Raw genomic sequence first — 13,370 nt, 5'->3', positions numbered from 1 at the left:
GTCTGTCTGTCTGTCTGTCTGTCTGTCTATCTGTCTACAGTCACCGTCCACTTTATTAGGTACACCTGTCCAACTGCTTGTTAATTTCTAATAAGCCAATCACATGGCAGCAACTCAATGCATTTAGGCATGTAGAGATGGTCAAGATGATCTGCTGCAGTTCAAACCGAGCATCAGAATGGGGAAGAAAGGTGATTTAGGTGACTTTGAACGTGGCATGGTTGCTGGTGTCAGTTAGGCTGGTCTGAGTATTACAGAAACTGATGATCTACTGGCATTTTCACAACCATTTTTAGGGATTGTAGACAATGATCCAAAAAAAAAAAGAGAAAATATCCAGTGAGCAGCAGTTCTGTGGGCGCAAATGCCTTGTTGATGCCAGAGATCAGAGGAGAATGGCCAGACTAATTCCAGCTGATAGAAAGGCAACAGTAACTCAAATAACCCCTCGTTACAACCGAGGTCTGCAGAAGAGCATCTCTGAATGTACAACACGTCCAAGCTTGAGGTGGATGGGTTACAGCAGCAGAAGACCACACCGGGTGCCACTCCTGTCAGCTAAGAACAGGAAACTGAGGCTACAATTCACACAGACTCACCAAAACTGGACAATAGAAGATTTTAGATACATTGCCTGATGAGTCTCGATTTCTGCTGCAACATTCGAATGAAAGAATCAGAATGTGGTATCAACAACATGACACCATAGATCCATCCTGCTTTGTATCAGCGGTTCAGGCTGCTGCTGGTGGTGTAAGGGTGTGATGGATGTTTTCGTGGCACACTATGGGCCCTTTAGTACCAATTAAGCATTGTGTCAACATCACAGCCTACCTGAGTATTGTCACTGACCATGTTCATCCCTTTATGACCACAGTGTACCCATCCTCTGATAGCTAATTCCAGCAGGATAACGCAACATGTCATAAAGCGTGAATCATGTCAGACTGGTTTCTTGAACATGACAACGAGTTCACTGTACTCAAATGGCCTCCACAGTCACCAGAGCTCAATCCAATAGAGCACCCTTGTGATGTGGTGGAATGGAGATTTGCAACAAGGATGTGTGCAGCTGACAAAAATCTCTGAGGAATATTTCTAGTACCTTGTTGTATCTATGCCATGATGGATTAGGGGAATTCTTTATGCAAAAGGCGGTCTTACCCGGTGCTAGTAAGGTGTACCTAATAAAATGGCCAGTGAGTGTATGTCTGCCTTATCATTTTTCTGTCTGTGTGTCTGTCTGTCATGTCTATCTATCTATCTATCTATCTATCTATCTATCTATCTATCTATCTATCCATCCATCCATCCATCCATCCATCCATCCATCCATCCATCCATCCATCCATCTATCCATCTATCTATCTATCTATCTATCTATCTATCTATCTATCTATCTATCTATCTATCTATCTATCTATCTATCTATCTATCTATCTATCTATCTATCTATCTATCTATCTATCTATCTATCTATCTATCTATCTATCTATCTATCTATCTATCTATCTATCTAATCTTCAGCGTTTCTGTCTTTTTGTTTCATTGCTGCTCTGTACTTGTGTGTAAACGCCCCCTGGTTCTTGTTATTCTCTTTAAACCAATAGGTGGCGGTAAAGATCATATGAAATAGCAGGGTTTGAAACCTTGTTTAAAGGTGTCCATGACAACCTGTCTAACAAGAGTTTCACTATCACATGAGGCACAACAGCACAGAGGGAAAGGAAGCGTCATCTGCTCACGGTAAGACACGCACTGCATATTCACTACTCTACAGGAGATGTATATCTATTATTATGCATCAGAGGTGGTTTTGTGGGAAATTTGCGTAATTGCATTTACTAATTTTTTTGCACACCTTAGCAGATATTTATCTTGTGTGTTGCTGAGCTTCTGTTGTCTTCACTTGGATACGTGCATAACTGGCTGATTAATATGCATGCAAGTCAGTGATGCATTTCATACGTTTGTTTGTTCCTACTGGACAAAGTTAAAGGAGTTTAAATTAATGTTCAGCTCAAATAACTCAAATAATAAGTTCTTTTTTTGTATTAATATGAATAGAATAATCAGTTAGCCCATTGATTATTCTTATTCTTATCAAAATTTCTTAATATTAATACCAATTTTACCCAGGAAAAGGCTTGGTTTGTGTGCAATCATGCATTTATATCTGTGTGTGTGTACTGTAAAATGTTTAACTTTATTGATTTTGGCTTTAGTTTGTATGTTGAGCAGTTAGCCCTAAAATATATATGGCATTGTAAATTACATATATCACTCGTACAAGTCCATATTTGGATTTCACATATATAAAATATAAATTAATGTTTATTTGAAGTGGATAATTTTTTTTTTACAATCTTTGATCAAAACTTTTCATCAAAGCTGTCCAAAAACTACTGAACGACACTCATTCTGATCATTATTAAAGTCTTTTTTTTAATCGACTTTTAATGTTGATTACTGTACAGTATGTCATATATGCTAAATATTCTGCGAATTATTGCAAAAATGACCGTTTACAAATTTTATTCTTCAACCAGTGGAATTACAAATATGTTTCAAATTAGAGCAAAGATTAATGACGATCAATCGCATGATTCGCATCCAAAATAAAGGTTTGCTTTGACACAATTTTGTTACAATTTTGTTTGTTTTGATACAAATTATATAAAAATGTAAATATCTTTGTAACAAAATCATTTTGTATTAAGTTTTTATGTATGTGTGTGTGTCACGATAGAAATAAGTTTTGTTTTTAAAACTTTACTATGTATGTCCTTTACAAATGAAGTGTATTCTTGCATGTGCGTATTTATGTATACATAATAAATTTGCACAGTACACACATTTAAATGATGGCAAACTTTTATTTTGCATGCGATTTATCGCAATTCATTTTTGCCCAGCTCTAATCTTTTCTTCAACTAGTGAGATTACAAAAATGTACTGTACAAACAGTTGAAGTCAGAATAATTAGCCCCCCTTTGATTTTTTTCTTTTTTAAATATTTCCCAAATGATGTTTAACAGAGCAAGGGCATCTTCACAGTATGTGAGATAATGTTTTTTTCTTCTGGAGACAGTCTTATTTGTTTTATTTCAGCTAGATTAAAAGCAGTTTTAAATTTTTTATTAACTAAGGACAAAATTGTTAGCCCCTTTAAGCTAATTTCTTTTCTGACTGTCTTCAGAACAAACCAAAGTTATACAATAACTTGCCTAACTACCCTAATCTGCCTAGCTAACCTAAATAATCTAGTTAAGCCTTTAAATTTCACTTTAAGTTGTATGGAAGTGTTTTGAAACATATCCAATCAAATTGTATTTACTTTCATCATGGCAAAGGTAAAATCAATCAGTTATGAGGAATGAGTTATTAAAACTATTATGTGTAGAAATGTGTTGAAAAAAAATCTTCTCTCAGTTCTTCTCTCAGAAATTAGGGGAAAAATAAATGGGGGATAATAATTCTGACTTCAACTGTATGTGTCCAAAAATACACCAACCATAATTTTTATAGGCTATAGCTACAATATATATATGTTCCTATATGGCCATATATCAGAGTTCAATATGCACTAGGGCTGCACGATAAAAAAAAAAAACCCTCAATATTCACTGCAATATATATTGTGATATAAATCCAATTGCACCGGATGACTTAAATAGCTTGTAAAGAATTCATGATTTTAGATTGATTGTGATGATTGTGTAGGAGAGCATATATTAATGAAATATAAAATAAAAAAATGACAATCATAGTTAAATCGATGAATTTGTTCTTCAGTGTTTGGACTCTCAGTAATGATTTTAAACCACACTGAACTTAGCTAAACTGAACTGAACTAAAACACTTAAAACTGAACTACCCTGATCTAGTTACTATGACCATTTACTGTATGTGAAGCTGGTTTGACACAATCTACATTGTAAAAGCGCTATACAAATAAAGCTGACTTGAATTGAATTGAATCATTGTTTTGAGAAATGCTTTAACTGTTATGCAAATGTAAATAGAGTTGTGAAAAACGAACCAAAGTTGCTGAGAAAAACTGTAACATAATCAGCAAAACAATCCAAAATTGCTAGAGATGGGGAGCCCAACAACATAATAAATAACAACCAAACAAACTTAAAGCAGGTTGGGACTCCCCACTACAAACAACCATAAAAAGTATAAAGGAGAACACAACAATAAAGCCGTCAGAAACTGTGGTGACGTAGAGAAATAAGCAAGAGACAGAAGTCCATTTTTAAAGCCTGATGTTACCAAATCAACTAACAGAATAGGGAAAACAAGATCAATTAAAGTTATAATTATGGACAGGAGTGAACGCCACACTTAACACTCTTCTATGTTGTTTACTGTAATGTCTGATCAACTCAAATCCTGACTACACTGCAGATCTCTGCGATGTGACTTTTTAGGACTCACACATTGTGATATTGATGCTGAAACAAGATATTGGCAGCCCTTATGCACTGTAAAACAATTATTGCTGCCTTAAATGTTTAGTAGGGTGTCACGGTGGTGTAGTGTATAATCACCTCACAGCAAAAAGGTCGCTGGTTTAGGCCTCTGCTTGTTCGTCTGGCATTTCTGTGTGGAGTTTGCATGTTCTCCCCCTGTTCACTTGGGTTTCCTCCGGGTGCTCCGGTTTCCCCCACAAGTCCAAAGACGTGTGGTACAGGTGGATTGGGTAAGCTAAATTGTCCGTAGCTTGTCCAAATGCTGGATAAGTTGGCGGTTCATTCTGCTGTGGTAACCCCAGATTAATAAAGGGACTAAGCCGAAAAAAGAATGAATGATTGAATATTGTTTATTACTTTTCTTGTCATTTCAACTCCAATCAACCGGACTAAAAATGTAAGTTAACCTTTGTATAACTTTAAAAAAATTAGTTAAACTGGATTAACTTATTTAAATAAGTTAAAGCCATATAAAAAAGGTTTGTTGTCTTGATTTTTATTATTGTTTTACAGTGTTGGTTTACCTAGATAGATATTATAGATTATATCTCGTCTAGATATTTGTTTGTGTGTGTGATTCTGTTTTAATACCCTTACTTCTCCTTCTCGGTTCGCTGACTGCAGATAGAAGAGGACTTCTGGTTGGTCGAACTCCTAAATGAAACCTGCTTTTCTATTGGATAGCATCAAGTTATTGGAGTTCCTGCATCAGAGAGAGAGGAAGAGAGAGAGAGTGTGTTGTAGGAGGGGCAGATGGGGATGCCCCCTTAAGAAAGTAGTGCAGTATCTGCTGTCTACAGTACCGACTGCATGACTGATTCGCTTTCAGAGGAGCACAGGACTGTAGAGAGGAGCCATGGCTTCCCTCAGCCCTTTCGGACGGTCCAGCAAGGACATTATGAATTTGATGCAAAAGCTGCAAGGTAAGTGATGCTGCATTTCTGTTCTCTCCCCCCTCCTGCGTACGTCCTCTAGCTCTGTGAGTCAGGAGGAATTCTGCTGATTCAGTGCATTCACACCGAGAGTTTTGCCAGATGCCTCTTGTTGCACAAATGCAGCATATTTGACAGCACAGGAACTTACCCACTTGAGAAATCAATAGTGATGCTTTACATAATGGCTAAGCGTGTCCGTCCATTTATTTAGAAACTAATGTTGACATCATATCATGCAGCTCATGTTACCCCTTATGGCAGTGGTGCAAACAGAAATGTGTGTGCATTATCAAACTGTCCCGTGGGAATCATGCACTTTCATTGTGATGGCCTTGTTTTAGCAGTTGACTAGTTTTTGTGCTGCAGTGCTTGAGGGAGAGGTCAGCCTTTCCTCAGCTTTTAGGTAGAGACAGAGGATCTATTTGTGTCGTGATTAGGCATATGCCGACATTCAATAATTGAATACATTGTGATAATATTGAACATGCACACATTATTGATAGTATGCCGCACAATATATTGCAATGTGCGATCTGCAATAGAGCAATTCCTGCGTTATGGATGTGACATTTGCAGTAAAAACGTAAACACACAGAGAACGTATATGTTACATTTATATTGAAACATCTGTTTATATTTTCCAAGACAGCTAACCACAGAGTTATGGGATCAGAAAAATATAAATCTGTAAATGTTTTCTATATTTTAATTGAGGAAAATAAACATGCATTATGGATGTCATGAAAAAAGTATGCGAGTTTACAGTGTACAACATACTTTGTAGAAATTCTGTGAATTAAACGGCACAACTCAAAATAATTTATTTAATTTTATTTGACATTTTTGCGTTTATTAGGTAAAAGCTTGGTTATGGATGTGACGTCTCTCTGTTATGGATGTGACATATGTGAAATTGGAACTTGTGGGACTTTGGTGAATCAAATATAATAGTTTGAAAACATTGACAGAGACATTTTTGAGTATTTTTACAGTACTTAAAATACATGCCTACACACACACACACATACACACAAAAAAACCTAGTAGGGTTTTGATATTTTGGTAAAAACTAATTTTTTTAATGGCTAGTCGACATTTGCATGGAATTGCATTTTAGCCACATTGCAGGATCTGCTATTTGGGATTATAATTAACCAGGAAGCCCAGTTCAGTACATGTGATTGTTTTGGAGTCATTGCAAAGTTTAACTTTAATCTAATAGTGTGAACTATTTTTTGGATGTGCTTTTAAGGCCTGTGACTAAGGCCTAATCCCAATTCACCCCCTAGCTTAGGGGTGGCCAACCCTGTTCCTGGAGAGCCACCTTCCTGCAGATTTCAGTTGCTACCCATATCAAACACACCTGAACCAATTATTAGGACCTGAACACCACGTGATAATTACAGGCAGGAGTGTTTAATATGGGTTGCAACTGAAATCTGCAGGAAGGTGGCTCTCCAGGGACAGGGTTGGCCACCCCTGCCTTAGCCCTTCCCCTTTCCCAATTCTCTTTAGCTTTAATGCGTAGGGCTAAAGCCTGTTTTATAGTTCTGCATCAAGTAATTGGCGTGACCCAAAGCGCATGCAATGTGCATAGGCGTGCATTTATACTTATGCTCCTGTTTGTGTTCTTCTGCAATAACACTTCTGAAACACTAGCTGGCAGTGAGGTGTTTATGTTCCTCTGTGTTGAGTTTCTTTGCTGGTGTTTGTTTTTTTCTGAGTGCTGCCTTAATGTACAAGTGGCTCATACTTGCTCATTTTGAGTCGGGAATCGGCAAACGTGCAACAACTTTAATCATAAGGTAAACACAAAACATCAGTTTCCATCTGGAGCTCCTTCATGGTACTCCACACTTGTAAACACTCACTCCATTGGGCGCGTGCGGCTCTCGGTCACGCCCACACTTGTCAGCGCTACCAAACCCACCAATCACAGTACTTGCGCTACGTGTTGTTGCGATGTGTAGTTACATTTTTTGAGAGGTGCGCATTAGCGTAGCTAATATTTTATCATTCATTTTCTTTTTGCTTAGTCCCTTTATTAATCAGGGGTCGCCACAGCGGAATGAACTGCCAACTTATCCAGTGCATGTTTTACGCAGATGCCCTTCCAGCTGCAACCCCTCACTGGGAAACACCCATACACTCTCATTCACAAACATACATGCAAAATCCACACAAATCCAGCTGACCCACATTTTTTGAGAGGTGCGCATTAGCGTAGCCGACGGCCATGGCGAGCGATATGCGTCAAAGCATAGGCTGCGCCGGAGAATATGCATGCGCTTGATGCAGAAGTACAAATCAGCCTTAAGGGGAAGGGCTAGATACCCTTCAAATGGAGATTTTTCAGTACCACACTCAAAACCAAGGAGTAAGAAAATTTTCCTGAATACATCAGCCACAACGGCAGGATAGATGCACCCAGAAATCAGGAGATCTACAAATTAGTATTTTTTATATATGCATACGTACGTGTTTTACCATCATGCTTAAAAAAGCCGCTAAATTTTACTATCCATAATCCCTAATATTAACTCCTGTACAGCAGTCCCACAACATTCTGACACTCAAAGACACTTGAATACCCTGTCAGAAAAGTCTAGTGGCTGGGAATGACCTTTTTACAGTGTCAGCTTTAATGTTACTGTTGTTTTCGTCTGTTTACATAGATGAATATGGCCACTGTAATGCACAGTACAGTTAAGATCTTATTGTCACATTCGATCGTTATGATAACATAATAAATGCCTTCAGTCATTTCCTGAAGATAAATATAAAAAAATGAACACAGCTGGAATAACTACAGCAGTCGCAATCGTCTGATATCATTTGAAGCAAGAGATTGTGATGACATGATGACGTGTGCAGGTGCTGTTGTGCTGTCCCATTTCTTAGGGGTACTGTTAATTTTGAAGCCCTTCCCCTTCACACTTTGTTTCAAGAGCCAAGGGGAAGGGGTGAGGGTACAAAAATAGAATTGGGATTGGGCCTAAGATTTCAAGTGAATGTGAACCATTTTGGCTCAAGAAGCTGTTAAGTTTGATGCTTTACAAAGTTTAATTGTGTTCATTTATACAATGAAGACTAAACAGTATTGTTATACATTTGATTATTGAATTTCTGTACCTCGGTATTGTTAGACTCCACCAAAAACTGTAAAGTGCTGTTTATTTGTGTAACGTAAGGTTCTGGGACAACAGAGGTAGTGATCAACGTGCAGATTATTAACTTTGAGTCAGGCAGGCAATGGTCAAAACAGGGGCAAACAGGAGCATACAGAAAACCCAGGAGCGTAGTCAAAATCAGGCAAATGGTCATATCAGGCAGCAAAACAATGTAAAAAGTAAAACAAAGTAAAGGTCAAAAACATGGGAAGGTAAGACAAGGATAATGCTTAAGTGATGCTCTAAACAGAAACAAGACTCAGCAAACAGTGTGTGAAACTGGGGTGTATATATAGTCCATGTTATCATTTGATGATGAACTTCAGCTGTGTCTCAGTGTCCAGATGACTGTCAGCTGTGGCAGGAGTGATTAGAGCAATGACTTCTGAGAACTGTAGTTCGGTTCAGTGGCAGAATTGTAGTTTTCCAGTGATCTTTAAATGTTAAATCCCTGGTGATAGTGACAATTCTTTGAAATATATTTTTGAGATATAATATCTGTCCAGTAACTTATTGCAATTTTGAAGTGTATATATCATTTTGTATATGACCCCAACCAATGTAAAATTATGAATTCTTTTCAAATAGAGTCATCTTGTGATGTTCATATCGCAATAAAAGTTGTAGAGTTATTTATTCAGAGTTATAAACTTATAAATAAGACTCTTGTGTATTTTTATACTAATAGTAACATCTACAAATGTATTACAAATCATTACATCTATATATCTATGATAAACATATAAATCAGTTTTTTTTTACTGTAGATTTTAATGCATGAGACTTTTATTTTAAAGTGTTACCTATTGTACTTCATAATGCTTTTGTCATTTAATTTAAAACATTTATTGACTATGAAAATGTACACACAACTAATCGATAAAATACAGCAATTTCATCATTCATTTTTTTTTGCTTAGTCCCTTTATTAATCAGGGGTCGCCACAGCGGAATGAACTGCCAACTTATCCAGTGCATGTTTTACGCAGATGCCCTTCCAGCTGCAACCCATCACTGGGAAACACCCATACACTCTCATTCACAAACATACATGCAAAATCCACACAAATCCAGCTGATCCAGATAAGGCTTGAACCTGCAACCTTCTTGCTGTGAGGCGACAGCGCTACCCATTGTGCCACTGCGCCACCCAAAATGCAGCAATATTTTTTGTTAATATATCTGTTAAAGTCATCTTTTTTGTCAATATTATGATGACATCATATATTATTATAATAGTAGTAGAAGTTAAGAAAGTCTGATACCGTCATAGTAAGTGTAGTCATGATGCTTTTTAGGTATTTTTGTACTGAATCTTGTTGTGATTGAATTAAAATCACACTGAAGAACTGTTATAACTACAAAGAGCTGTATTGTTATATTAGTCAAGGTTGTGTTGTTGCTAATAACATTAATGCAAGAATGAGTCTTTAGAGGGAATTCATTGAGGATTAGATTTGTGTTTGAAATAAGTTTAGCCTGTAAAGGTCATCGTTGTTTTTGCTCACAGAAAGCCGTCCTTGACAAAAGGCCCTTTTCTGAGACTTTTGTTGCCATGGAGAGAATAGTAGTGTTTAGTCTTTCTTGCTTAAGTGATATTTAGGTTCATTATTATGATAGGGTTGATTTTTTTGGGTCTTGTATCAAATGTGTTGAACTATAATGTTGCTGATAGGGTGTCTGCCAGAACTATGGGTAATGTTTTTTAGGTGGTGAGAAAGCTGTACATGTTTTTGTTACCATTTTATCATTTAGAGGAGGACAAATATTAAACCACCCAAAAGAAAAACAAGGATGTGATGATTGCTGTTCTGGGAGTGAGTGATGATGGCATTGTGATGCAGGGGCTCATGCTGATAGAAAAATGTTTCCATAATCCACCTGTTTTGATGGGCAGCTGCAGTATTATAACCAAATTCACATGCTTAAAGGGACAGTTCGCCTTAAAATTAAAATTGTTTACTCATCCACATGTAATTTTCATGCCATTCAGTTTAAAGTGCAATTTTATTGCTTAATTTGGCAAATTAGATTAATTAGGCCAGTCATTAGACAACAGTGGTTTATTCTGTAGTCTTATTATGTAAGAGTAATGATGAAAATTTCATAGATCACTATTTCCGATGCTTTAAATGATTTAGGTCACTCTTTCTGATACTTTGAATAATAAAGGTCACTATTAATTAAGCTTTTAATAATCCAGATCTCTATTTCTAATGCTTTGAATGATCTAAAACACTAGTTCTGATGCTTTAAACAATCTAGATCACTGTTTCTGATGCTTTGAATGATCTAAAACACTAGTTCTGATGATTTAAACAATCTACATCACTGTTTCTGATGCTTTGAATGATCTAGATTGCTTTCTGATGCATTAAACGATCTAGGTGACTCTTTCTGATGCTTGGAACAATCTAGATCACTTTCTGATGCTTTGAACAATCTAGATCACTATTTATGATGCTTTGAACAATCTAGACCACTGTTTCTGACGCTTTGAACAACCTAGATCACCATTTATGATGCTTTGAACAATCTAGATCACTGTTTCTGATGCTTTGAACAATCTAGATCACTGTTTCTGATGCTTTGAAAAATCTAGATCACTGTTTCTGATGCTTTCAACGATCTAGATTACTGTTTCTGATTCTTTGAACACTCTAGATCAGTGGTTCTCAAAGTGGGGGGCAATGAAGGGGGGTCGCCTGGTGATTTCCAAAAATCTATTTATTTTTATTAAACCATAAGAATTAACATATTTTATCCATAACTATACTGAAAATAAAAATAGTCGTTTATAGTTACTATATACTATATAGTTACTATAGTAGCTTATAGTTAATAGTTCTATTGGATTGCGACCCCTGGGGTAATTACATTATATTAAAGGCAGCAATAGCGTCAGATGCATTTTGATTTTATAACATCAGGTTATACTTTCTGGCACATTTAAAGCACTGACACAAATTTAATTGGTGTGTCTGCGTCATTGCATGCAAGGTTTCTGTATTTAACCACCTCGGAGGATATTGGGGGTCGCGAGTCACTGGCATTGTTATTTTGGGGGTCGCGGGCTGAAAAGTTTGGGAACCCCTGCTCTAGATCACCATTTCTGATGCTTTGAACGATCTAAATCACTGTTTCTGATGCTTTAAACAATTTAGGTCACTGTTTCTGATGGTTTGAATAATCTAGATCACTGTTTCTGATGCTTTGAACAATCTAGGTCACTATTTCTGATGCTTTGAATGATCTGGATCACTATTTCTGATGCTTTAAACAATCTAGGTCACTATTTCTGATGCTTTGAATGATCTGGATCACTATTTCTGATGCTTTGAATGATCTAAATTAAATTATCTAGATCACATTTCCGATGCTTTGAACAATCTAGATCACTTTCTGGTGCTTTGAACAATTTAGATTACTATTGAATAATCTAGGTCATTATTTCTGATGCTTTGGACTATCTAGGTCACTGTTTCTGATGCTTTGAATGATCTTGGTCACTGTTTCTGATGCTTTAAAAGATCACTACTTCTGATGCTTTAAATGATCTAGATCACTACTGATGCTTGATTTAGATCAATGATTTAGAATGATATAGATCAATATTTATGATGCTTTTGCATGATTTAAAACACTATTTCTGATACTTTAAACACTCCAGATCTCCCTTTCTGATGCTTTGAACAATCTGTATCTCTATTTCTGGTGCTTTAAATGATCTAGATCACTATTGAAAGATCTAGATCACCATTTCTGACGCTTTGAACAACCTAGATCACCATTTCTGATGCTTTGAACAATCTAGATCACTGTTTCTGATGCTTTGAACAATCTAAATCACTGTTTCTGAGGCTTTGAACAATCTAGATCACTATTTCTGATGCTTTGAACAATCTAGATCACTGTTTCTGACGCTTTGAACAACCTAGATCACCATTTCTGATGCTTGGAACAATCTTGATCACTATTTCTGATGCTTTGAACAATCTAGATCACTGTTTCCGATGCTTTGAACAATCTAGATCACTGTTTCTGACGCTTTGAACAACCTAGATCACCATTTCTGTTGCATTGAACAATCTAGATCACTGTTTCTGATGCTTTGAACAATCTAGATCACTGTTTCTGATGCTTTGAACAATCTAAATCACTGTTTCTGAGGCTTTGAATGACCTAGATCCCCATTTCTCATGCTTTGATCAATTTAGATCACTTTCTAAGGCTTTTAGCACTCTAGATCACGGTTTCTGATGCTTTGAATGATCTAGATAACTATTTCTGATGCTTTGAACACTCTAGATCACAATTTCCGATGCTTTGAACACTCTAGATCACCATTTCTGATGCTTTGAGCGATCTAGATCACCGTTTCCGATGCTTTGAACAATCTATTTCACTATTTCTGATGCTTTGAATGATCTTGGTCACTGTTTCTGATGCTTTAAAAGATCACTACTTCTGATGCTTTAAATGATCTAGATCACTACTGATGCTTGATTTAGATCATGATATAGATCAATGATTTAGAATGATATAGATCAATATTTATAATGCTTTTGCATGATTTAAAACACTATTTCTGATACTTTATACACTCCAGATCTCTCTTTCTGATGCTTTGAACAATCTGGATCTCTATTTCTGGTGCTTTGAATGATCTTGATCACTATTAAAAGATCTAGATCACCATTTCTGATGCTTGGAATAATCTTGATCACTATTTCTGATGCTTTAAACAATCAAAATGACTATTTCTGATGCATCGAACAATCTAGATT

At 36.5% G+C, this 13,370-nt stretch overlaps 1 protein-coding gene across 1 annotated transcript in view; it reads left to right on the top strand.

The window, feature by feature from the left end:
* Positions 1-1,698: 1,698 nt before the first annotated feature.
* Positions 1,699-13,370, top strand: part of syne1b (spectrin repeat containing, nuclear envelope 1b) — a 329,470-nt gene continuing 317,798 nt past the window's right edge. The window contains exons 1-2 of the mRNA XM_017351755.4: positions 1,699-1,746; positions 5,103-5,401. Of these exons, the coding sequence (XP_017207244.3) occupies positions 5,335-5,401 (67 nt within the window). The 5' untranslated portion in view covers positions 1,699-1,746; positions 5,103-5,334. The remainder of the gene's footprint in view (positions 1,747-5,102; positions 5,402-13,370) is intronic.

Source organism: Danio rerio, chromosome 17, assembly GCF_049306965.1.
Source record: "Danio rerio strain Tuebingen ecotype United States chromosome 17, GRCz12tu, whole genome shotgun sequence".
Classification (NCBI taxonomy): Eukaryota; Metazoa; Chordata; class Actinopteri; order Cypriniformes; family Danionidae; genus Danio; species Danio rerio.
Note: the sequence above shows the minus strand (reverse complement) of the source record. Positions and strands in the feature narration are given on the sequence as shown.